We start from the raw sequence: 27,584 nt of genomic DNA on the forward strand, positions 1-27,584 counted from the left end.
CATCATTTTAGCACGTGTTCAAACTATGGAAAGGCCCATTTATTGTGGTGGGTTAATTTCACAACGTGGTAGATTAATTTCACAAGTGATGGAGTCCAAACTGTATGAAAATGTTGGCCAAAATATTCTCATACAAGGTTAAAAAGATGCCACAATATTAACCCATGTTAGCATTCAGAAAAATGCTTGCTGGGATTATTTCCTTCCCTCCCACTTAGGCAGGGAAGGTTAAAATAATTATTAATAATTATTAGGTCTTAATTAAGCTTAATATTATTAATTAAGCTTATTTTATTAATTAAGAACATATAAAAGTCCCAGGAGATACTAAAATTCATTAATGCTTCCAAATGAACAACACTTGGCATGTTTAGTTGCAAGTGCAGCCATTCCAGGATCTCCTTCAACCCACATCCACTTGCTAGTGAATGTTACCTCTGATAACACTATTATAAGCCATTATGTTGTACCACACTTTCCTTATTCCAGCTGCAGTGTAATTGAGAAAACAGGCTTACTATCTGGTGAGGAGAGTGAATTTTTTAGAGGCTGAAAATTCAAACTTTAGCAAATACTGTGAATTAAAATTATAAATTGAAGCAAGTCTTTTTTTGGTGTTTCTCATTTTCAAAAAAAAGACAAACAATTCTGTAAGAATTAAAGACAAAAAGGCTGATTAACCTGTGTATAACAAATCCTCATCCGTCTTTGTGTAAAATGGGCAGAAAATACAATGGAGACAAAACAGCAACTTTTTGTACCTTTTTCACATAGACATAAAACAACTGTAGCATACATGAGTGCTAATGAAGCAGGACTACAAACTCATATGCTAATGAGGCACTCTCATGTGCCTATTTTTAGGAGGTGGCATAATCAATTGATATGTCCATGCTTAATGAAGCTAAATCACAGATTTGTAATTATTAGCTTCATTACAGAGCCTTACATTTCCACAAAACTTCAGCTAAGAGGAAATGGATTTGGCATCACTGCAAGTGATAGCATTTTAAAAACTCAACTTGTTTAGATTTTTAACTAGGTGCACCTTACAGACATGATTAAGATACACAGAACCAGCAGTTTTTTTGTACCTCTAACTGAAAGCAGTGTTTCCAGTATTTCTCACCTTTTCCAGATCCTGCTGAGAAGCCTGCAGAAGTGTTTGCCCAGACAGTATCCAGTGTCTGCCGTTATTTATGTACGAGCCCAGCCCTTGGTCCTGGAGCCAGTTGCAAACCTGCTCCTTCGTCCACTTTGCGAATGGCATGTCCAGCTCACTGCAGGAGATAGCACCAAACAAAAACTGATAAATCCTGTGCCTCCAATCTCCTCACACATAACTCTGAAGCCAAAACCTAAGCCTAATTCATATATATTGTGGGAGTTGGGATGATCTCTGAGGTGGCACACCCCAGGCTGTCGGGTGAACCTCATGAGGATGTTTCTCCTTTCAGAACCATCAGCACCATGATTGCTGCTGATCTGCTGCCATGATCACAATAAACACAGTCTATTAATACTACTGAAAACAACCACCTCTGCTGCCTAGCATGGCTAAAACTCTGAAGTGAGACCAAATTCTTCACTTTGGCCCTTAATCCCTGGAAGGGCAGCAGGAAAGGAACAGGAGGAATATCTGTCATTGCCTCATGAGGGCTCACACCCTGCTTCAACAGCCTCACAGCTGCACTCCTGCAAAGACACGAGCTCAGCACCATGGCCCCACCACCCAGCCAAGCTCAACCCTGCAAAGACCATCTCTGAAAGGAGGAAGCAGCCTCGATCCACTGTTTCCATTTAGCCTGGAGATGGGGTGTTTCATTTTGGCACTGTGCCTCTCCTTTGGACCCCACACTCATCAAGACCTGCTGGGAAGGCAAAACACCAGCACACTTAGCACCACTCATCTTACTTGTGAGACTGGCCCAGGTCTCGAGACCAGCCCAGTCGTGGCCCTGCAGTTGCTCTTGTCCCTCCTCTCTTGAACTCCGTCTCGGTCATGTCGTCTGGGTTGAAGGTGGTAGACTGACTTCTTTTAAGCCTAGTTTAGAGGAAGAATGCATGTTCACATTTGGCTAAGGAAAAGGCACGCTGCTACTGCTGCAGCCAGCATAGGCAAGATCTCCTACAGGGCTTGTAGCTCTTCTTCTACCTGCACCTGACCTACTGTTAGTTCTCTCAAAGGCTCCTGCTCTTTGGATAGTTAACCATAAAGCCACACATTGGAGGGGGAGAAAGGGAAGATGTGTTCTCAGCAAACCCCCATGCCAGCCCCAGCTCTGGAGAATGATCATCTCTCATCTTTTACTTACTTGCCAAATAACTTCTTGATCCCCTTGGCTTTTTTCTTGGAATCTGGAGAAGGTGGCGTAATCTGTAGACTATCGACTTCTTTTGGACGAGGGGGCAAGCCAGCCAGATCCAAGTGATCTGCAGATCCCTTCTCTGTTTCAGCTGTTAGAAGACAAAATCTCTGTCAAGACCCACTTGTGCAGGACTGTACAGACACCTGAACTTGGGAATGACCCTTGCTAAAATTATTGAGAGACGCTAAGTTAAGAAAATGGGGCAAAGAGGAATAGGACAATCCAGTAGAAATGACATGTTTCTGCCCTGCTCCAGTTAAGTACCTTGCATCCAAGGTGGGCAAAAACCACCTCATGAATCAAGCAGTGAATTAAACCCCAAGTTTACTCTTCCTCAGGGAGTGCTCCTACCATCCTTTCACAGGCAGAGCCAAGGCACATGGATGCCCAGAAACAATTCAGTGCCATGGCAGGGAACAAAACCAAGAGTCCTCAAAGCACAGGAAAACAAATAATTTCCCTGCAGATATTTTTCCCAATAACCTGCAGTATTTCATCCCCTGGCCAGGAAATCCCAGCAACAAAACTCCTGCCCCAGGAGGAGAGCCCTTTTCCCCTCACTTCTGCAAAATGGAATATTTTGTTCCTCTGCAGAGAAATACCATGGAGTTTAGGCTCTGCCTGAACCAGATCTTCTGAGTGATGCACAAAGCATCTCTGATCAGAAACCCTACAGGTTACCACCCACTATAAAGGCATTAAATCTTTTATCTGTAGTCATTTTCTACAACAAACCTGAGGGCTCCTGTCCCCAAAGGGGAAGTTGTCACAAAAGCTAAACATTGAAAAAAAACAATTTTAAGATCATGTAAAAAGAAAACTAAAAGAATTGCAGTATCTACTAGCCTACATAAGCAGAGATGTGCCAGCAAGTGCCAGATAGCTGAATAAAACTACTATGTGGAGTTTATGCCAGTTACGTGCTGGGGAACAGTGACAGCACAAGCTTGTTCAGATGAAGCAGCCGTGGCAAGGCTGACAGTCAGGCCAGGGATCACTTTTACCATCTTTTAACATGGCTGTGTAATTAAATGACCATTATTTGTATTGGAAATGGATTCTCAAGACTTCAAGGAGAAAAGCAAACAGGTTACATGAGTCAAAGTAGAGCATATACTGCTGGGACATGTAGTCTAAAGCCACAGATTTAACACTGAGATGGTCACAACGTGCCACGAACAGCAACAAACTGCTGGCTTTGCCACTGTATCCTTCTTCTGGGCAAAGCTTAGATGATTCAGCCAGGATACATTTCAACATGTCCCATTTTCCACTGATGCTTTAGATGTCAAACCTTGCAGTGAAGCAACAAGGTCACACACAAGATTATTTCCAGGCACTTTGGCTTTACACTATCGAACACAGAGATCCTGCCAGTGAGAGACAGCACGAACATCAAACCAGGCTTTGGCATTCATGGTTTTTGCTTTATGTGTATAAGATAAAATGCTGTCTTAGGAAAAAAACCCACATATAAACAGCATTCTAGTGGGAGAATGCCAGGACAAGGTTGGGTGCATTAGCAGCAGAGATTTGCGGGTATTGCAATGTTTGCTCCTTGTACTTCACTCCCTGTCGTGCACTGACATAACCCTGTAGAACAGCCAACATTTAAGGGGCCATGTGAGGGACACACCTGGTGGCTGTACCACCACCTTGACCTACACAGCTCTACTTGTTAAGGCAGGACCCTGCAGGTCTCACCTGCCCTTGCCAGAACCACCCAGGAACACTCACATCACAAGACTGGTTTGCATTTACTATGTGAATGGCTCCTTCACCATCTGCCCCAATTGCTTCTCATTTGTTTGTTATATCACAAATATAACTACATCTTAGAAGAGGAATTATGCACCCTTTCCCCCAGAACTCCCCTAAATGAATGCCTGGGGAAAATACCACGTTCCCTACTTTGCCAGCCTTTCAACTCTCCCAGTGGATCCGGGACAGACAGCAGCACAAAGGTGCCTCTGGTATTCAAACATCAGCGATTAGTGATTCTCACCTGCTCCCTTGATCTGTGGGTAACTTTGTGCTCAGTTATGGCAAAGGTCTCTGCAAATTAACCCGCAATCTCTCTCATTAGTAGCAGTTGCGAAGAAATGGCACAGCTGACTTTTAGCAGAGGGCAGATGTTACATGAAAACTCCTTTTAGTGATGGGCAAAAGTTCTGCTGCAGAGCTCTGGTGCCTAGCTCTTGTTTGAGAAGTGTGTGGCCATAACCAGCTGTTAGCAGCAGTCACAGCTCAGCGCTGGTACAGGCAGACATGCAGGATCACTGTACCTAAGGTAGGTGCACTTGCACTTCGACTGCGATCTTCAGAGATCCAAACAATGCACATAACCACACGCAGCACAACGGGAGAGAACACGCAGAGGGACAAGGTAAAACACAGTTCAAAACTTATGGCAACAACATACAGGACAAAAAGGAGGGAGGTACATGAGACACAGGCGCCACATGAATGCTGGATTTACACACAGATTAGGATTACCAATTCACTGATAATCCTCCTTGCACAAAGGAGAAATGGAGTAGAGTGCTGTGGTGGAGAGGGGACAACAGCACCGCAGTCACTTTGCTGCAGGGAGGTCACTGCTCCATGACACATTGAGCAGGTGACTCACGCAGACTCTCGTGAGGTGGCAAGTACATGGACACCGGGTTTATGGATGGAAGCAATGAAACCTGTATAATATGAATAACTTACTCAAATTCACAGGACCCTGATCTAGATGGCTCATCTTCCAATCCTTTACAACAGGCACAGGTACTCCATTTTGTTAGACAAATTAATTTCAGGATGAAACAGGTGATTACACAAAGTACACGTAAAACACGCCAAAGCAAAGAGTCTAAGCTTCAGAATAGACAGTACATCTATTCCAAGTAAGATAACAAGCTCCCAGGCTACATGTCACAGGCAATGTATAATCAATGTGTAGATAATTTTACTTCTTTTGAACAAAAGTCTAACATTGTCTTGGAGTGAGTAAAAACAGGAGACGTTTTTGCTCAGCAAAGCAGGATCTATCCCCCCTTCAGGCTGCTGAAAAATAGGGCTAAATTCCTAAATCTTGTGCAAGAGAAAACCAAAACCTCCAGATGACACGCAGTGATCTGATGCACAGACTCACTGGATGCTTGAACTGAAACAGTGCAAAGACTCCCAAAGCAGAGCAGTGAATGTAAATAGGATTTCAAGTGGTGGCAACAGCGACTTCTGCATTGAGCAAAACATTTTGTTTATTTCTTTGTCATATGCAAATATCACCAAATGACAATGCCAAAACAACCCCTACCTCCATCACAGGTCAAAAATCAATGTGAGCTTGAATGACTTGCTAATCCTATTCCCTGTGTCACCATCTCTTTTGCAAGGCTGTTTAAATATACATGAAATAAAGAGAAAGACTGAGTGCTGCTGCCTCAGTTCTCTACATCTGAAAATCTTATGGAAGATAAACTTAGCATGGAGCCAGGGGAAAAGAAGCCCACAAATCCCATGTGTGAACTACTGCCAGACAGCTAGCATTTCAAAACAGCAGCAATCCCCTGCAAGGTGCCTGGGGAGATATCACAGCAGAGGTTGAACCAGATCAAATACTTCATTATACCAGTGATTTTTATTTTCTTGCTGTTTGATATTTTCCAAACAGTCTACTGAGAAAAGTGTCATCAAGATACAGTGAGACTAAGGCTAGGCCTTCCTGCTTCTTAAAACAATTACAGCTGTTGTTAAAATCCTTCAAAATGCACAGAACCTGCATCCAGATTCATGATACCTACCCAGATTGGGGGCACTCGCAGTCCTCTTGTTATTTTTGATCCTGAAAAAGCCTCGCCCAAAGGAGGATCTGGCTTTGCGAGTACCAAAACTGTCCTCGTCGCCAGTGCCACCATGAGAAGACGACTTTGGAGGGAGGGTTGCAAAATTATTACCTTCCACAGGAGGTTTAACCTGCTTAAATTAGGGAAATAAAGATTCAATATAAGGGAATTGAAAAAGGCATTTTGAGAGAGACTGCACAGTGACCGCTGACAAATCATCTGGGAAGTCCCTCTCGTTTGTTACTACAAGAACACAGAATGTAAAAAACACAAAGGAAAGTATAAACAAGATCTTAATTTGATTACATTGCCCTGGTTTCAGCAGGGATAGAGTTCATCTTTTCTTAGTAGCTGGTACAGCACTGTGTTTTGCATTTAGGATGAGACAAGGGTTGCTAACACACTGATGTTTTTGGTTGATGAGCAGTTCTTACCCTGAGTCCAGGACTTTTCAGTGTCCTATGCTCTGCCAGCAAGGAGCTGCAGAAGAAGCTGTGAGGGAGCATGGCCAGGACAGCTAGCCCAAGTGATATTCCACACCATAGAATGCCATGCCCAGGATATAAACTGGGGGAGTTCCTTGGAAGAGGAGCTGATCACAGCCCGGGGATGGCTGGCACTGGTCAGTGGGAGATGAACAATTGTACTGTGCATCACTTGTCTTCTTGGGGTTTTCTCTGACTTTTTTTTTTTTCCGGATCCTCCTCCCCAGCCCATTGGGGCAGAGAGGGGGAAGTGAGCAAGCAGCTGTGTGGTACTTTGTTGTCAGTTGGGGTTAAACCATGACACATGTTTGGGACCCAGGATTACTATCACTATCTGCTAAGAGCAATCTTTAAGATGTTCCTCAGTTTCTGCAAGGCTGGCTCAAAGGTATGGAAAAAGCAAAATACATTCCTGAAAGGCTTTGAATATTTCCAGCTTTCCAAGGCTTCTGTCTCCTCCACTGGTAGCTGCAGGGGCAGCAGGAAGCAGAGAGACAAGACCCCCATGGTACGTCAGTTCTCTGCCAAGCACCAGAGATCTCTTTCTGTCTATCGCTGCTCTGCAATTTCAGAATTGATGGATTGATGATGTCCATTGCCAAAGCTGAGAGGAAATTACTCATCAAGCAAGATGCCAAGACACTCCAGTTAACCAATTTAAAGCAGTAGTTTAACTTTGCCAGCTGTTTCACTGTCTCTTTTAAAGAAGAAGGAAGCAAAACCATTCATAATACAAATATGATCCTTGGCTTTTGCTGAATCAATACAGTATTCACCCTACAAGTGGTATCTGAGGTCTGTCATCTCTGCTCAGGTCTTCTATAGGTAGTAACTGTTGCATGAAGCTGTGGCCATAAGGTACCACAGGGTAACTGTTCCGCAATGACAGTCTTTTCAAAACACAGTTGCTACTCAGAGAAAACCATTTGGAAATCCAAAGGTTTTTAGAGAGACACTAATCAAAGGTAATTAGAGAGTCAGTAAAATACTTCACTGGTTAGCTTTGCTAATTATCTAGAGTTATGTGGGGGAAGCATTAACTTAGATGGCAACCTTATGCTCAACCAGACTGGAAGATAATCCATGTGTGAGGAGGCAAGGACGTGCGAGACACTGAGCACTGACAGTGAAGTGATGATGACACCCATCAGAGCCTCCAAGCTATCTTGTCTGCAGGACTGCTATTCCCCCTCTGGAACTGTGTGTTGCAATTTCACACCACTGAGCCTTTCAACACTTGCTCACTGCCTGTGTTTCTCCATGTATATGCACAAGCACACATGCACACACATTACCTCTGCTGGCTTCTGTGCAGACTCTCTGTCCTGGTTGGGAGAGATTAAGACAGACATTTTAAAAGTCTTGGTTTATAGCCAGTATTCAATTCATTACATTTACCCTCAGTTAAATTCTGACTCAAATACCCTTCCCTGCCTGGTTTTTTTCCCCTCAAAATAAATCTCTTCAGAGCTGTATTTCACACAGATTAATCCTTGCTTTCTTTGAGGTCAGTGAGCTGACACGGAAATACAGTTGCTTTGGTTTACTTTGTGAAGGATTATCTGTGCACGTAATTAGTGACATGCAGCCTGTCAAGGCACTAACAGGCAGAGCTGGCTGAGGGGACCCAAAGCAGGAATCACAGAGGGTAGGAGCCAAGCAGATAAAATATCCACAGCCTCTACTCCTTGGCTGTACAAACAAGCAAAAACCTAGAGAACCCCTAACCCATGAACTCTAGCTCTCATCATCAAGTTCTGTTTACATTTTCAGTCCTGTCAACATCCATCCTATGCTGTAAAGCACAGGAGGTATCAGGGAATTCAGGAGCTTTTAGGAGATTAGGCTGTCACAAAAGAGCACATGAATTGCCCTAATGTGATGACATTCTAGAAGTTGCTGCTTTTGGTCACTTCCAGAGAAACCTAAACCGAAGCTATCACCAGACACACAATGTATCAGTATTTTGCACCTCTGTTTTGAAGGACAGATTTTCCCCTTTACAAAACCTGGAAGATGTCATGTGTATGTGACCATTGCCAACACATGGCATGAGAAGCCCTACTCTGACTCAGAATTTCTCAGAAGGCAGCAATACAGGGTCCATGGGGTCACTGCCACAACAGAGATGTCACCCCTATTTCTAAGGGGATGGGAGGAAGTGAGAGACCAAACCTACCACTTCAGATGACTCTTTCCTCAAACTGCTCAGGCTGCTGGACTTCTGAAGTGAGGAAGTTCTGAAACAGTGACATAAAAAGCAAGCTAAGTTATTGGCATTAAATTTGCTAACACAAACACACAGAAATCAGCTTTAAGGAAAGCATTATAATACATGTTGAGATGTACTAAATCCAGTGATATTTTGAATTAAGACAATCAGTGCAGTGATCAGAGCCCACACAGTTTAATAAGCTGCTGGAAGAACCTCCACACTGCTGCTGATGCTTCAATGACATGATGCCTACACCTGGATATTTTTGGCTTCTTATTTAATGTTTTCTTTCCAGAAGTTACACAGCCAAGGGAAGTGACATAAACAAAAGTTTAAAAAATCAGCATTTTCAGCAACACACTTTTGACTAATTTAATCCTTAAAGAAGCCAAGTATATTAAATCAAGCATGCGTGTTTTAGTATTTTAGTTTTGGTTCTATTCTCCAGTTTCCAGTTTCTGGTGGGGTTTACGGTTTAGGACACTTGAGTCTAGTTGAAAAGCAAGTTACCATTAAAGATTTTACCATAACCAGATATAAGTTCAGAGTAACTTCAGTGAATTTTGAAACATTTCCTATCCTTATACCAACATAAGGGAAGTAGAATTTGGCTTTGGGAATATCCTTGTGGCATTAACTCACTTGAAATAAAAACAGCTGCTGAGCCTCACCCTGTGTGCCAGACAAACCCTGTTGACTAGACTCCTTACTAATAAATTACTTTGACTCATCTTCAAGCTCATAAATAGCTCCACTGATTTCCTTGGTGAATATGGCTATGTGGCAGAAACTACAATTATTTTCTCATTGTAGTCATCTGATCACCTTTCTCCCACTATCCAAAGACAAAAGCAAATCACGTGCACATGTACTATAGAAAACTATACACTTCCAAGTATATTGACAGTCTATAACTGAATTAGAGATGCTTCACAATGTAACAGAAAGTAACTGTACAAGGTTTTTACTGTGAGGGTAGTGAGACACTGGCACAGGTTGCCCAGAGAAGCTGTGGCTGCCCCAACTCTGGCAGTGTTCAAAGGCCAGGCTGGATGAAGCCTTGAGCAACCTGCTCTGGTGGGAGGTGTCCCTGCCCATGACAGGTGGGGCTGGGACTAGGTGATCTCTATGGTCTATTCCGACCCCTAAAATTCTGTGATTCTATGTGTGCACAGATAAAGCATTGGAAAATGATGATCTCATGAAAGCACAGGACATTAGCAGACAACTACCACCACCAAGCACCATCTTAGCTAGAATTAATTGACATATTTACATGTGTTTGTAAAATATGGGGGAGGAGGTGTTGGGCTTTTCAAGTTGACAATCACAAATATGTCTCCTGACAGTTTTATTATGATACTTACACTGGACTGTCACACAGATGAGTTTCTGGGGAGGAACCTGTTGATCTTCCTTCACTGTAAAAACAAAAGATATATTAAAAAAGTAAGGCATCTGGGCTTCCCACCAAATACTTTGCTGATACAGAAATCCTATTATCTCAGCCTGCTTTTCACTTCAGATCTTATGGTACTAACACAAGGCAAATTTTCCCCTCTACAGTGGCAAGTCTTGTAAAAGATAAAGGACAAAGGTGAGCTCAAGAGCCTCAGGAAAGACAACCTGCACTGTAAGTTGATGACAATACTGCACCATTCAGCTTAAATAAATGCAGAGCTTCCAGCATGAGCTGGGTCTGCAGCAGTATAAGTAGTGGAGGTCACCAGCTTCCTGTCTGTCACCCACAGCATGGGGCACTTTGCTGCAGGATAGTTCCTCCTTTGGTTCTTTCCGAGACAAGACACATGAAATCCTTGCTGGTGATGGCTTCAGCTGCATGAGGGACAGCACAGCAGAAACCAAGCAAAGCTGGTCTTCTGGACAGGACACTTACCTTGACTGGAACCAGAAAAATCACACATCAACTTGTGCTTGCTCTGATTTTTCACATTGAAGTTGATAATCGTTTTAAGTCAACAAGATTTTCCTTGCTTCTGCATTCTTAGTATTTGATAATCCTTAAGATAAAGCCAGAGATTTGGACCCAGAAGAAAACTAGCACAGCCTTTGTCTAGCTGTGAGTCTGGGCTACTTTTCCATACTTCTTGCAGTGCCAGTGCAGATTTGCAGGGACTGGGCATCCTCACAGGGCAAGGAGGATGCAGGATTAGAAACACTGGAGGAAGCTGATGGCAACTTCTAACCCAGGAGGCTGCCACTGGGTTCAAGCATGGGGACCACAGCTCAGCCCCAGCCCCAGGGTACAGCCACACATCCCCACCCTGGCTTCTCTGGGATGCTGTGCCTACACATTTTATTCAGCTTTCAAAACTTCAGGCAGGGCTCTCATTAGAACAAGCAAGGAATTATCTTGCAGCAAGGATATCTCTTTCTCTGATCTTCAGAAACACTGCATCAGTTTCCTTCTGGGGCCCATGAACAGCTCAAGGTTAGAGCTGGACAGCCCTTTTGTTGCCATTCTGGCAGTGCCTTATAATGACCTTCAGCAACGGTGAAAAATATCTGAATGCACATCATCAGGAATGCATTTATGCTAGCACAGGCAACACTGTCTTAGCCAGGCCTAGATGGTGCAAACCTAGATAAAAATAAGGATTCTGTGTCCTTCATTACCTTAAATCAGTTTTCCTCTCCTTCTGTTCACTCCTGGTGAAGCAGCTGGTACAAGCCATAGCAACCAAACAACTCCTTGCTTACTAAGGATTTAATCAATGTACTCCATGAACACTGGCTTAGCTTGCTACAGCTAGCCAAGTGAATGGTTGCCTTGTTTAACTGACTTAATGACTCCACAATTCAGTAGCTGACAAGCTATTATTCTTATTAAACATCACAGATATTGGATTTACAATGGAAAAATACATGGAAACGATAATACCTCATTTCACTTGCAGGATCTCGCCTAGGGTGTGATTTCACTCTTTCTGCAACAGTTTCTGAGCTCTTGGATGTTGAAGAAAAAGAAGGGATTGAAATCTGTAAAATACTGGTGTGGATCTGTAAGGAATTCTGAAAAGAACGGAGAATATGTTTTTCACTTTTGAGCTGAAGTTAAGCAGTCATAAAAAAAAAAAGAGTAGCAGATAAACTGTGCAAAGGAGGATCTGAAATAAGATTTTCAGAAGAGATCTTTCAAAAAATTTTTTTACAGTAACACAATGATTTACTGCTTGAGAGATGGCACTGCAGATAAAACATGAATCATTGTACAGGTAAGCTACAGCATAAACAAAAATCTCACAAGTCTTCCAAGGCTGTCTGCTAAATCTGTCTCTGCCACAGACATCATGAAGGGTAGTTCAATTTTCAGGTTTACTTCTGTCCTCAGACACACAGAGAATACCAAAAAGCTGCTAAATATTTAATTTAATTTAGTTCTCTCCACAGAGTGTTCATGCTGTGTAAGACCCTGCTCTGACTCAGAGCTTAGAGATCCATAGCTTTATTACTGGAAAATGTGATTGCAAAATCAGAGACTGGACCACAACCTACTTATCATTTAACTGAATGGATGTAATGATCATTGCCTCCTTTTAAATATGACAGGATACATTAAATAAGTCCCAACATGCTTACTTCAAGTTCCTGCCAAATTACTTGTAACTCCTAAAACAGCTATATTGAATATGAAAAGTAATTTCTGTTTGATAGGAAAAAGTAGTTTAGATTCATTCTCATGACAAATACAGCTATTTGCTGTCTTTTGGTCCCATCTGGTGATTAAGAAAAATAAATTTAATTGAAACTCTTGAGCAGCTTTCACAAGAAAACTATATTCTCCAAAAGGATGTCTGACATTGCAAAAACCTGTGCAACCCAGAAAATAATCTTTTCAGAAACTTGAGTTTCACCACCTACAATATGAAACCAGCACTTTAAATGAAGGAAAAAGAAGATACCTCTTCATGAATATTCACGCTAAATTCATCATGGATTGGAGATGTCACTGGGGTTGGGGACAGGCTTTTCTCTGGGTCAGTCAGACTTGGTGTATCCAATAAAGCCGAGGAAACAGACCCTGAATTCAAGTCTTCACCATCACTTTCCTTGCCTGAAGAGAAAGAACATGGAAACTTGTTGGCTTTATTTCTGGATACATGATGACCCTTGCTCCCATGCAAGGTGGAGCCAGTGTGCTCATTTATGGGCCAAAAAGGGAAGAGGTTAGGATTTTATTGTGGAGGGTTTTTTAGAACAGACTACAACAGGAGAAGGGGAGTCAATGCCAAGTGTCACTTCCCAATTCAACCATCACAAGGCAGTAGGGTTGGAACAGAGGGAATACATACATCAGACAGCAAAAGGCCCAGCAAACACCCTCAGGACATTTAATGGGATCAGTTTCAATAAGCTGAATAAACTGGAGCAGTTATTTCCCATTTTTGTTTGGGAATTTCATACTAAATACTTCTATTCCCTTATTCACTAGGAAAAGGCCAGGAGGTTAAGTCTGGCTGAAACTTAGCTGTCTCTAAGGTATCTTCACGCTACCCATATGAAAAATGCTGTACAGAAGTGTAGCACCAGCCTTTAAGCTTGTTTGGAGACTGCCACAAACTGAGTGTGTCTCGTTCAGTTAATGCTGAAGCCTACACCACCATCTGGCATTCTCTGCTCCCAGGGCTGCTCCAGAAGATAGCAAGTCTAAGAGTTAATGTAACACTACCACAATGCACATGGAGTTTAAATGAGAGCAGAGTTTAATTTTTTATTGATTGTACAATACCTTTTTTACCTTGAGCCAGTATCACCATGTCTTGAACTTTCTTGTACCTGTTCAGAGATTGCCGAAGCTCTTCTATCTTTCGATCCTAAAATAAAAGAAAGCTGTGACTGTGCTTATTTCTCCCAGAAATAAGAAACACAAATACCAGATTCTTCAGTTTGATTGGTTGTGAGACTAAATGAAATGGGAAGTGTGGATGGGACAGGACTCAGAGCACTTGAGAGGCTTTGAAATGCTAAAACTTGTATTTAGCAAAAACCATCATCTGATTAACCACCAGAACTGCCCTAGCCTTCAAAGTGGATTTCAGCTCCCTTGTTAAGTCAAAGGTAGAGTTTAATAAATTTTCCATGTACAAGGAAAGCAGTAATCAAAGGGTTTACAGCTCTGGTGATCAAAAGAAAACATCCTACAAAAAGCACATGCATATGAAAGCACAAAACCATACATGAAAACAATTCATACTTCACAGAAAGCTCTTCTGGAAACGCAGCCTGTGATATCTCATGGCACTTGTATGGAGCTCTTTACATTTTCAGAACACAGTGTATATTGCAGTCGCACTGAATTCAATGACACAGCAGTGTAAGGGCTCTGAAAAGACCCTGTGTACATGCACAGAGCTCACAAATGCTCAGTTACAGTCCCTGAAAGTCACTGCAGTGCTTCTGACTATGGAAAATCATGGATTCGCTCACAAATTTGATTTTTAATTGAATTGTGACAAGTTCATATGTGAAGGTTTTCTTAGACATTTAAATTAATTTGATGAACAATTGCTGAAAAAATAATGACTTTGCTACCTTCTCTTCATTCGCTGCCATTAGAGATTCTACCGCCTTCTTCATTTTCTGTACCTCTATATCTAAAAACACAATACAGGTCTCCAAGTCAATTGAAATAAGACAGTGTAAGGAAATAAGGAAAACAAAAAAAAACCTAGAAGCAACTCAGTAATATCTGAAAGTAAATTTACAAATTAAAAGACAAAACATAAGCCACTTATGAATGAAAATGAATGGAAATGTATAGAAAAAAGGCCTTCTTCTTCAAAACTTGTTCTCTGGCATTTTTATCAAGGAAATGATGAAATTAAAGAAATTTCCTTACTCATCCCTCCCCAGCCTTAGGAGAATGGAAAAGCCAAGAGTAAAACTTGACTTTCACTAGCTCCATCTTTCAAATAATTGCAAACCAAAAAGTTCAAAAGAAAAACTACTACAGTCAGAGTGCAATAAAACACATTCTTATTACGACAGTCAGCAAACATCCCAAATGGCATCTCAAAAACCCACTATACAAAGCAATAGGATTAATGGATGTGATGAAGGAAGCATTGTGCAGTGATGCTTAGTCTTAATTCAGTATGGATGTAGAAATGAGGACAGCACAATGGAATGATGCAAGTATTTGCTGTGATGAGCAGTCATGCTAGAATGTCTACTGGAGCTCAGCCTTGGAAAAGGTCCCTAACACAGACAACAGTGTTCTGCACTTCATCTATAATCCTTATTTACCAAGAAGTATAAATACATGGAAACATGTATGTTCTGGACTAGAAAACAAAAGGAATGGAAATAATCTCCATTTTTCCCTAAAAATCTATCTTGAGTCAATGAAGTCAACTTTAAATCTCACTACAAATATAGGCAGGTGGCCAAACTCACAAGCAAGAAAGCCTTTTACCTTGTTTCAACTTCCTAAAAATACTTGGAAAGCAAACAAAGCAGGAAGAACATTTTCCTCCTTAATGAAATGCAAGAAGAAAACAAGTTGCCTCGCTGGCTTTCTAGATGAAAGACATTTAGACACATGGGGCTAAACCAGCAACTGATCCAGCTCCAATGATTTTTCTTCAGTTGTGCTAGCTGAAAATCTGCTCTACTGGATTGTACTAGTCTCACTGAGAGGCAACGGTTTTGTGAGTCTTCCTGAGACCAAATCTGCCTTTGTCTATCAGCTTTTTCTCAGAAAACTTTGTATTTCAAGTATGATATATCTACCTTATTCTCAAATTTTACTGTCGCGTAACTAAGGGTTATAGATGATGCAACCTAATGATGTTTGTTAAAGCAGTTTTGCAAACACATGCAGAAAGCTATTCTGGAAAGCACTTCTGGAATGTAAATGCTTGTGGAAAGATACCAGGAACCTTACTTTTATCTTTGAGCTTCTTTTTACAATTTTCATCTGTGCAGGAAAATCCATTGGATTTGAAATTAATATGAAGGTTATGACATGACATAACTATTAAGACAATACTGATACTTCAGGAGTCAATTATTCCTCACTTCATTCAGCTAATGAGGCAGATACTGGTCCCAGGCAGAAAAAACATGTTTCATCATGGCAGAAAATCTTCTGCTAAGCTATACTGAAAACCAAACTACAGCTGAGGACCAGAGGGTCACAGGAGTTCAAGAAGCCCTCCAGGATGAAAAGTCCCATATAAGTTGTCCTAAATGCAATATTCAAATATTCTAAAAAACAAATAATCATGGTTTATCTTGGTGCCTTTTAGTGATCTTAGGCAACGGTTTTGAAAATAAATCATTTTATGAAATACAATGTGACAATCCACACACATTTTCCTCCTTGGGTCAAGGGAGGAGTCTAAGCTCTTGTGGCTTTCTTTTTCCTAAAAAGTAATACTTTAAAAGCATAATCTTAAAATCAGCAATAACTATCAGTGAGATATAATCAGAATTGAAATTGCAGCAGGTCAAAAAAGCCCGTGGAAAATTTTTGTCAGGCTTTAAATAAGATAAATCCTGAATCTAAGCCTCCACCAAAGAAATACTAATATAGTTTCTTCTTTGCAAGCAAATAAAAGAATTACCTAGAACGTATTTTTGTGCTAATTCAAGCTTAATTAAAGTTTAGACTTAACCAGTGCAAAAATCCAGAATCAATCCTCAATTTCACCTACTTACAGCGAGACCCACATCATCCTGTCCTCTGTGGTATGGCTTTTCCCCTTCCTTACCAGGAAGGGGTGCACAAGCAAAGCCCAGCAGATACCCACACAGAAAGTTTCCTTTTCAATGTAACCTTTTGGGGAACTTGTTGAAATTAGTTTAAGTATTTCTTGGGCAATATAAACTGCATCTTTTAAGGCCCCATGCAAGCCACATAAAGAGCTGACTAGGGATTTCTTGTTTAAATTTGATCAAGAACTTGCTATGACAGTAAGTTCAGCAGTTGGATTGGCAACACCCACTGAATATATTACAAGAGGTAAGAAAAGTTTACAAAAATTGAGGCTTTTATCTGTTATTTCCCATACAGCAATTTGTGGAAACATGACCTCAGATGAGGTGACTGAGGAGGACATGGTGATAGAGCCTCCCTTCTTCTTACCTCTGTCTAGTATTTCAATGCCTTCTCCTTTCAGCTTGCAAACCAATTTTTCGTGCAACCTTTTTACCTCAGCTTCCTTCTGCTCTAGTTTGTCTTTCAAAGCTGATAGTTCATCCTGTAACAGACACAGACACACTCAGTGACACACATCTGAGATGTTTCCAAAATTCTCTCCTACAAAGCACAGTGGACAGACAGGTCCTCAGCCAGTGGAAATGACCGAGGGGCCCCTGACATTTACACTGGCTGAGAGTACACCCACCAAACTGACTCTGAACATCACAATAGACCACTGAGTCTATAAGGGGACAAAACCAGGGGGCCTGTGGTCTGAAATTGTCAGTCTCATGTGTAATTGAAAAGAGATTTTGCATCTAAATTTAAAGACGAAAGAGTAAAGGGGAAAAAAAAAAAAAGCAGTTTTCTTATTTATTTAAGCTTGTAGAGACAGAAAAAGTGCAGGTGACGAGGCTGAAGGCTAAAATTTCCAAACATTTATTTTGGTTTTTATGGGGCATTTTGCATGTTCAAAGCCAAACAATTATGAAACTGAGCTTACACCAGGCTGAGGACAGTTTCAGAAATAACCACTGCTTCAGTGAGAGAAAAATCAATCACAACACTGTCAAGCACATGGACACATACTGGAAAGCAGTTCAGACAAAAATGTGGTACCTCTGTCACAGTTTGGGTTTGCTGATCAAGCATTAGGAAAGGAAGCTCAGAGTTGAGATTCTTGGGAATAGGACAGATGGTGTTTGGGGGAGTTGGGGTGTATTAGAAAAATGCTGTCAAATTTTAACTTAGATCTAACCATCTGCACTAGCAAGTGACTGGCACAGATCCATGCATGTAACTTCTGAAAATTTGAGTCAAATCCTACCCAGTTTAGTAACATGTTTCTTTGATGTCCGAGGATATCTCGTGCAACAGCATCATCAAGACAGGACCCTCACTGCAAGTGTACCCAACACTGAAAATTTAATTTGTTCAGTTTGTAAACAAAACAAAACAAGGCAAGACTCATCATTTCGGCATTTACAGCTTCTAACTGATGTTTTAAATCCTTAAAGGAATAAACCAAACTAGAACACCGTGGCTTACGTATTTTCCTGAGCTAGCCTCATAAGATCTGTTGCAAATACGATGTCTGCAATCCAAACTATGGCCCAGACTGTGGAATTTCCTGAAATTGGTTCCTGTTTGCTCTAAAGCATCATCAAAAAACTAGATCAGTCTTAGAACTGTCAAGAAATCAAAGCTTCTTCCACAACAGTGGTTGGTCAATACCATTCTCCAGTGCTCCAACTTGGCACTGATTACGATAGGATTTCTGCCAGTATAGGATCTATGCTTCTCCAAAACAAGACCATTTCTTGGTCACTTGAGAAGCTGCTGTTATACCCACAGGCAACCAGAGCTGCATATGGTTGTCAATGTGTATTTCTTCCCCTGAATTAGAAACATGATATGCAAATTTACATGTGGGAGAGGGGACAGTATAAAAGAATCACTATTTTCCAGCTAGTTTTCATGAATAGATTTTCTCTAAAAGGGTGATAAAAAGTTCTGTTTGAATAATGGATGTAAGCTACAGGAGAGGCAATCTTCCCTCGGAAGGGGAATGATTTTAACCCAAGTCTAATTCCATTATGTGTAACCTCTGCAAAGTTCACAACACTAAAATCCTCCCCCATCCAATGTAAAAGCTGTTTACAAGGAATATCACACAAAGAGCTTTTCATATCTAATGAGGAAGCACACACTGCATATCAACACACAGCAATCAATGAAGAAGAGCATGACAGCACAATGCAACACAGACCATAAAAGGGTGGAACATGAAGGATTCAAAACAGGCCCAATGTTACCCAGAAACTACTACACCTTCAGCATCTGGCTTTTTTGCTCCATCCGCTGCTTTTCATACTGCATCTGACCCACTTTGATTTTCATACTAGAAAGTTTGGCCATTAAAGACTGGTAACAGAGACAGAGGAGTGAGAGAAAACTAAAGATAGAAAAGAGACAAGGCTAAATGGCAAAGAGAAGTTAGACACTTAGAGAAACAGGCTGCTAGAATACCCAGGTGAACACTTTCTCTTCAGAAGTGGCTGACTTTTAGCACATCTAGGAGAAAATAAATGCTCGGGTTTGGTCTCACCTATGGCATACACCTTGGTGTTTCTTGACACATACGTGAAACAAGGGTCTAAATGTCATAAATTACTGTTAACAGCCAGCCACATGGTTAGCTATCCTTCATAAACAATGCTCAGGCTGAAAACCATAGCACAGAATTTGGAAATAGCTCCTGTTGCTGAGTGAGAAGCATGAAACCCCAGGGGCTGAGAGTGCTCAGGATTCTGCAGGGTGCAGGCAAGGATTAGGGAAAAGAGAGTGAACTCCTAAAGTCTTGCTTACACCCATCTCTGCCTCTTCACTTCAGCCTCACTTACTTTGGTCGTTTTCAGTTTTTTCTCGTACTGGAGTCTTTCATTGTCCATTTCTCCCACTCTCAACCGCAGTTCATTTATTTCCTGGATCAAATCCTGAGTGAAGGAAAAAAAGAGACCAGAAACAACAAAGAAATTCAGTAAACAAAACAGAATAGTGACCCGTTGGCAGGACTAAAGCAGCAATAAAAGGCATTCTGTAAATAAAAACACATACCCAAAACTCATCACTAAGTCAAGCAACTCAGAGCTTCCTTGAAAGCCACGGGTAGTATTTCTCAGTTTCTGCATTACTGAACTGAATGCAAGAAGGCAGAGGACAATAGGAGACGTAAATTGAAGCTGTGTTTCCTGTGCTGAGGGCCAAGAAAGGCCTCCTGCACCTCAGCCGCTTGAATGTTCACCACTATGAGGGCAATGGAAAACCACGGCAGCTGTCCTTCAATATCACAGAATCATAGAATGTTAGGGGTTGGAATGGACCTTACAGATCATCTAGCCCCAAACCCCCCTGCCATGGGCAGGGACACCTCCTTACTAGATCAAGGTGCTCAAGCCTTCATCCAGCCTGGCCTTGAACACCACCACTTCCCTGGGCAACCTGTGCCAGTTTCTCACCCTCCTTAGAGTAAAAAATCTTTTTCTCACATCCAACCTAGACTTTCCCTCCTTCAGTCTGAACCCATTACCCTTTGCACTACCACTGCAGTTTCTAATAAAGAGCTCCTCTCCAGCTCCCTTGTAGGCCCTTCAGATATTGAAAAGTTCCCTTGGGACCCAAGGATGAATGCCATCAGGACCCACGGACTTATGCACATTCAGGTTCCTTAGATGGTCTCGAACCTGATCCTCTTCTACAGTGGGTTCAGGGGTTTCATTCTCCCAGTCTCCACCTTTGCCCTTCTTGGTTTGGTCAGACTGGCTAGAGCACTTGGCATTGAAGACTGAGGAAAAGAAGTCATTAAGAACCTCAGCCTTTTCTTTATCCAGGGTAGCCAGTTCTCCTGTTTCCTTCTGGAGAGGATCCACATTATCCCTAGCCTTCCTCTTACATGCAGCATACCTGCAGAAGCCTTTCTTGTTACCCTTAATGTCCCTGGCTAGCCTCAATTCCAGCTGTGCCTTAGCTTCCCTGACCATGTCTCTACCTTCTCTTTCAACCTCTCTGTATTCCTCTCCTTCTCTTTCAACTCTTCTGTATTCCTCTCAATCCGTCTGTCATCCCTTCCACCTCCTGAAGGCCTCTTTTTTTCCCCAAGTTTCCTCAGCACTTCCTTATTGATCCACAGAGGCGTTCTGGCATTTTTGCCTCATTTCCTCTGTGTCTGGATGCATTAGTCCTGAGCCTGGAGTAGATGATCCTTGAATATCAGCCAGTAATCTCAGGCCCCTCTGCCTTCCAGGACTTCATCCCAAGGGACTCTGCCAAGAAGGTCCTGAAGGGGCTGAGGTCTGCTCTCCAGCATGTATGGACACAAGATCAGTGTTGCATTTGTGTGAAAAAAGGAAGAAAAAAGGTAATAAAAGCAGTGTCTCAGCAGCTACTGTAATGCTGTATCACCAGCACATTCTTCAAAAGAGGTCATAAGCTCTTTGGGCACCCTAGAAAACGTAAGAGGACTTGAACTGCAGAATAACAGCTTTTAAACTACCAAGAAGATAGAGTATGGTCCTTAGGTTTCCTTGTCTTCCTACACGGTAAGGCAAACCCTATCCATGTCAAGCGATGCTGTACATTAAGCTAACAGCTCTAAGCACAGTTTTTCAGAGCTAATTGTAAAATTAATAGAAATTTGTAACTTAGCCATCAGCTGACATTTAGAGGGTATCCATGGGTCCCAAGTAACATGTGCCTTCCAGCCCCACACCACATTTTTTGAGCTTACAAGCCTCTGGTTATTATTTTGTACCTAATGAGCCTGATCATTGCAGAGTAATGTCTGTATTTCTTCAGTAAGATCCAAGCTCAATTATCAGAACTATAAGAAAAATGAAAATACAGAACATTTTGATGCTGTTAGCAATTACTCCTGCTAAGGTATGACTTTCTAATTTAGGTACACCTGCAATTCCTCACCAGTTCTTCAATGTGGGACCTTTACAAAGCACATCACTCTGTATAAATGTACAGGGATGTCAGTATGGCTACATTTACAGAGTTGTTTCTCATCAACACCAAATGTTCGGGATCTTTTTACAAATCTATGGTCTGATGTTCAGTTTTGACACTATGACAATTGATTCGTTTGGGACATTTCTCTCCTGCAGACATCATTTTTGGTTTGGTATGATCCAATGTCAAAATACTCTGTGTAGCAAACCCTGCTGAGGTTGTTGTCCACATATTTATCACTCGGACTTTTAAAATACTCAGTGTATCACAAAAAACAGAGCCATTTTGCAACCACAATCCAAGAGTGTAGGATCTTGGAGCAGAAACTAAATTACACTGCTTAATCTGTTATGGACCTCATGGGTAATCAGATCCTTTAGCACTGGTAACTGGTGACCAAAAATACTGTACAATTTCTCAAGGGTTAAGTAGAAATAAAGGCAAATACTAACTGTGCTTTGCCCTAAAAATATTTTCAATTACTCTCTTGCGAGTGCAACATTAATTCACAGCTTAAGTTATCTACAACACAGTAACTGTAAATGACATTTGTTCTCATCTTCTTGAGGCAGAGAATACATTAAAGATTCTCCAGGTTCCATATATAGACATTAGTACAAAGGAGATATTCAAGCCTTGCATAAATGGTCAGAAGAAAAAGAAAAGCCCAAAAAAAGGGCTGTCTCCCCTGCTACTGAATTGCTGTTTAACTCTGGGCAAGCTACTGGAGGCAGAGATTGTTGAAGGCACTGAGTTTCCCTAAGAAATCCTAACTCTCCTAGTGTTTTGCACTTTCCTGCCTGCTGCCCTGAAACTTTTACCCCTTTCTTCCACTATTCTCTATTCAACTGATTTTGACTACAAACCTTTCACAGCAAGGACTATGCCTGGCCCCCTCCAGCAGCAGCCCCAGCAAGGCACTCACAGCAGGCCCAAAAACTAAAGGTGTCAACTCTTCTAACTACTTGCTGACCTGGAGAGCTTTTGGGACAAATGTGAGGCATGAGGTGTGCATGTCCCCGTGGCACTCGAGTGCTGCACAGGTTCACCAGGACCTGAGACCAGACCAAAAACTCACTGAGTTCCGTAGCTGACTTAGATGAATCAGCAGAACAGTCCCCATGTGGTGGCCAGTGGTGGCATCTGCTTTGCTTGCACGGAATACTTCCTCTTCAGGCACCCATAAATGGGTTAAAATACCTGCCCTGTGCATAATGAACATTCCTGTCTTGAAGGCCTTCAAAGCAGAAAGCCAAATGGTCCTCTTCTGATCCACAGTCAGATGCAAACACTCAACAGCTGTTTCTTCCATGAATCCATGAATGGAGCTGGAGGGGTGAGAGAGTCTCCTATTTCCCAAGGCCTTTTCCTTCCTTCCTCATGTGACTTGCACTCTTTATAGCAGGGCCAGGGAGGCACAAAAAAGCAACTATAACTTTAAGCTGAGGGAGTCAGAGGTTTTCTTACTGGCACTGGAAACACAAACTACACTCATGTTTTGCTCCACTCAGAAACTCATGTGCCCAAGGGAGACTGGTGGTAGTGAGTGAGCCAGTTTACCCTCTGGCTACTGCTTCAAAGGCTGTGTCTGGTTATGAACTCCTCCCTAAATAAACTCTCGCGTATGGTATTTTCTTACATAAACTCAGCCCAACTCAGACCACCCGCATACCTTAAGGAAAATAATACTGGTGTCTGCTGAGAAAGTGGAAAGACTGGAATGAGAACAGAACAATTACAAATCTCTCTTAAGCATACAATTAGCTTTGAAAAAGCTGTGTATTTGTGGACATGTAGACAGCAAATCTTAAAGCAGAAAGATTTAGTGAAGCGTCTGTTTACAGAAAGAATGGTGAATATGAGTAACCTACCAAGCCGGAATGGGAAGTTGCAATGACAGACATAAGTAACAGCTGGACAACACGAAGGATTTAATCTGAATGGTAATTTAGTAGGAGACAGTAGCTCCACAAAGTTGTCACATGTTAGTGTTGGCTTTGTTTCTTTTTTTCTTTTTCCTAAACAAAATCAGAGGCAATATTCATAGCTTTTCTTTCCCAGGTTGGGTAAGAACCATTGTCCATTTTGAACAATCCACATAAATGCTGTAATGAGTTTTATGGTCAAATATTTTAAATATTCATTTAAATGCTCAGTTCTGCTAAAATAATTGATAATCTACACTACCGTAAACAGGAATATAATTAGATCAACACTGGATAAAGTACTGTGTACTGTTGAATAAGCACTGCCTCCAAAATACCTCTTAGAGATTTTGTAAGGGCTGAGACCCTTACAACTAATTAGCCATCCATTTTCCATGGAACCAAATGGAAATTAAGACATATTATCCCTTTCAGTGTTTAAGCCTTTTTACAGCTATAAACTTTTGAAGCAAAGAGGAAACAATATAATAATTTCTATCACATTAAACTACATCATTCTGATTTTAAAGGGAGGGAGGAACATTTTAATAATAGGTCATTAGTTCTGGCATAAATACCCAGGATATAAATCTATATAGCCCCTAATTACGGTAATTACCTTTTAAGTGTAATTTAGGTCAGCTTATTTTTATCGAAGACACTAAGTGTATTTCAAGGTATTTCAAAGAAAAAGGTCTTCACAGCAGGTAAGTCTCTTGAACAGAGCTTACAGAGTTGCTGCTCCCCACAGTGGTACCACTTTTCTGGGAACCAGTAACTCCATGATTGCCTTCTTGGTATGCTGAGTTGTGCTATTAAGTTATGGAGAGACTGCAGTTCACGGGGGAAACAAAGGAAGAGGGAGTCCCGAAGAACTCTACAATGAATCATATTCAATAATAATGATAGAGAAAGCAAATCACTCAAAGCCAAATCACTTCTGTCACCTGTTTTGGAAAGCACAAGATACCATAGGGTGTTTGCAAATAAAGATGTAGTAGAATCCAGTTCAGAAAGCATCTGCTCCCTGCAGTCATTTGGACCAAATCTTGCCTCCCAAAGCCATTTGCTGCTGGTGTCAACTCATTTATCCATCATTTGGCTGCTTATAATAAATGTCAGTATATTCTGTGAGTGTTATTTGTTGTAGGCTGTACTTCATCAAAGAGCTTAGCACTGTGTGGGCAGAGTCCTCATGGGAGCTGTGAAAGCAGCCAGCTCTTAAACACACCTCCTACAGACTCAGGAGACCTTCCCTCCACCTTTCCCCCTACCAGCTTCTCCAGCACTGCCATGCACAGTACTCACCTGGACTGGAAAATCAGCTGCTTTTAAGGCAATGCTGAGATCCTTCAATTAACATCTGTTACCAAACTAGAGGAAAAGGTAAGGGGAGGCAAAATGAATTCATCCCACAGCTTGGCAACCCCCAAATGTGCTACACTGCAGGAATGAACACTGCTGTCACTACAGAAATAATCACTTACTTTCAAATCTGAACATGGTTCAAGTCATTAGTTTTCATTCTGTGGACTTCTTTGGGTCTGCAGGTTACTTCAGACAGGTCCAAAGAAAGCAATTTGAAAGCAAGCCTAGATTTTGTTCTTATGCTTGCAATATGAGTGAGGAACAGTGCTTCACTGCAAAATATTTAGGAAACTAGCAGGGAGTTGGGAAACCACTGGCTGAAGTGGAAAAAGCAATTTTGTCTCCTGTGATGGCAATATGGCTTCTTTCCCTCTAGAAATGAATGACACATGGAATATCCACAATAAGAACATGTGACATTTCAGCCCATTCACAAATCCAGAATTGGAAACTTTGCTCTGCTTCGTAGGCAGACTCCAAGGTATTTCTGATATGGGGTATGTCACCTTGTCAGCAAAGCTTGGCCTGACACTTGGAGTTTCCTGGAAAAATGGCTTCAAATATAAACAAGGCTCAGCTACACAGATCTGCAGTGCACAGAGAGGAAATGCCTCAGGAGAGCACTGCCAGGGATGGCAGCTCTGCCTGGCACTGTACAGCACTGGTCTCTTGGCCCTGGGCTCCTGTAAGGCTGGGGTTGGAAGTGAGGCTTCAAAGTGGCCTCCCATCAAATCACTCTATTCTCTGTCACCAAACTCAAAAGTTACATCTTTTAGTGTGCTGTGTCTCCGCACACGCATGCTTTGGTCTTGCAATGGTCTCAGGCATTTGTCTCAGACATGCCTTACCAAGATAAGAGCTGCATGTGGGGTCAGGAGAATGCAGTATGTTCATGATTTCATTTAAATCCAACCAAAATCCATCCCTCCTGACATGTGACAGCAAGAATCCGAAACTGGCTTTGGAAGTTTTTCATTGTAAAACAAGAATTTAACAAAGAGGACACCTTTTATATTAAGAGGTATTAATTTTAACCTTAAAGATGAGTTCCCTTCTTGCCTGGCAAAAAAAAAAAAATCCCAGAAAATTTTCAGGTGATGTGAAGACACACACCACTTCCACAATTTATTCTGTTGGGTTTTACTCACCTCTGTGTCTCTGAACCTGTCCTCATAGTCCAATCTATCCTTCTCTACAGATGTAAGCTTTAACTTCAGAGTGGAAATCTCTGCCATAAGATCCAGCTTCTGAGTTTCAAGGGTTGTTCTGCTTAAAAGCTCCTGATTCAAGATAAAGTGGAAGAGAACAGAATTATTCACTGAAGGGGAAGAAATCAGTAATTTAATTCGACAGCTAAAGGTTTCCTTCATGGGGAAAATCATCACCCTCTTCCTTGCACTATCTGAAGCCCTGGGACACAGCTATTATCCATGTGACAGACTCCAGGCACCTAGGATGCATCTGAGATCACAAGGGCACTATCATGGGCTGGCTGCCAGGATGAGAAAAAAGCCTGTCTGTCATCACAGTTGCTCTGGGCAGCAAGGAGCTGTGAGGGAAATCCACCCATCCTGCCAGAGGGTTTAATCTAAGGCTCTTTGAAGTTCAGTGGGGAAGGACTCAAAGAAGAGCAGAACTGGATTCCTCCCGTGTAAAGCAGCACTGACATTACTAAGTACAAAGACTTTAAAGCAAATATGGTTGAAAATTATCCCTTAGTTAAGAGACATCAAGGGGTGCAACACCTTGAAGTGCACTGCTCTCACCAAAGCAAAACATAGTTTGTTAAGACAGAAGGAAGACAAGACAGCAAGACAGGCATGGAGCTGTGAAATACCTGCTGCAGCATCTCCTCCGTGGCATTCAGCTTCTCCCTGTGCTCCTCCAGACAAAACTCCAGATCTCGAATCTTTTCTCCTTGGGCCTCCACCTGGTCTGTAAGCACACTTACCTGGACAGCAGGGAAAAAAGGATGCACGTTTAGCACTTTGCATCTGTGCCATGTGTGTCAGTTGCAGATCTGTATATGAGTAACAGTGCTGAGTGGGTCAAAGATTAAATGGGACCATGCAGCAAGGAGGAGGAGCAGCAGAGCTCTGCAGTGGACACAACACTCAGCAAAGGACACAGGAGACGAGGGAAAGCTCTCCCCTCACACTAGAATTTCAGCCAAAGTTCTGGCAGATAAATTGCAATTCATGTCTCCCCTCCTGACCTGTCCTGGAAGTTTTCATGAGGGGTGGCTGCTGCATTTTACTACCAACAATCATGCCTTTGCTGTGACAACACATTAACTAAAACCCATTAGCTCCTGCCTTAACGACCAAATAGCTAAACCACACTGCTTTAATTTATTCTCCTTCCCAAGTGATCACACGCAGTGTACCACAGCATGCAGCTCCTCCTTCTCAGAACAATAAAAGCAAAGGAGGTGGAAACACAGAGATTGAGGCTGGGCAAGACCAAGACAACACCTTTGAGACTGCAGACAGACTCCCATTTTGCCTTTTCTGAACGAAGTTTTTTGTTTCCAACAGGCTCTTTCTGCAGTAGTGCTGGGAACAAGGTGACAGCACCGAGCAGCACTCGGTGCTGTCACACCCCCTAGGCCAGGTCCACATCAGGGAATGGCAGGATGTGCTGGTTTGAGCTGAAGTAGAGTTAACTTTCTTCATAGAGGCTAGTATGGGGCTATGTTTGGGTTTGGTGC

General features: G+C 41.9%; 1 protein-coding gene across 1 annotated transcript in view; it reads right to left on the reverse strand.

Moving 5' to 3' along the window:
* Positions 1-27,584, reverse strand: part of PPFIBP1 (PTPRF interacting protein, binding protein 1 (liprin beta 1)) — a 35,542-nt gene that overhangs the window by 6,849 nt on the left and 1,109 nt on the right. The window contains exons 2-16 of the mRNA XM_009075804.1: positions 26,712-26,825; positions 26,023-26,154; positions 19,472-19,564; positions 17,013-17,127; positions 14,456-14,517; positions 13,653-13,737; positions 12,826-12,977; positions 11,805-11,935; positions 10,270-10,323; positions 8,867-8,927; positions 7,983-8,012; positions 6,161-6,332; positions 2,316-2,457; positions 1,916-2,044; positions 1,130-1,280 (exon numbers count right to left, since the gene is read on the reverse strand). Coding sequence (XP_009074052.1) covers positions 1,130-1,280; positions 1,916-2,044; positions 2,316-2,457; positions 6,161-6,332; positions 7,983-8,012; positions 8,867-8,927; positions 10,270-10,323; positions 11,805-11,935; positions 12,826-12,977; positions 13,653-13,737; positions 14,456-14,517; positions 17,013-17,127; positions 19,472-19,564; positions 26,023-26,154; positions 26,712-26,723 — 1,521 coding nt within the window. The 5' untranslated portion in view covers positions 26,724-26,825. The remainder of the gene's footprint in view (positions 1-1,129; positions 1,281-1,915; positions 2,045-2,315; positions 2,458-6,160; positions 6,333-7,982; positions 8,013-8,866; positions 8,928-10,269; positions 10,324-11,804; positions 11,936-12,825; positions 12,978-13,652; positions 13,738-14,455; positions 14,518-17,012; positions 17,128-19,471; positions 19,565-26,022; positions 26,155-26,711; positions 26,826-27,584) is intronic.

This window comes from Acanthisitta chloris, unplaced genomic scaffold (assembly GCF_000695815.1).
Source record: "Acanthisitta chloris isolate BGI_N310 unplaced genomic scaffold, ASM69581v1 scaffold16825, whole genome shotgun sequence".
Classification (NCBI taxonomy): Eukaryota; Metazoa; Chordata; class Aves; order Passeriformes; family Acanthisittidae; genus Acanthisitta; species Acanthisitta chloris.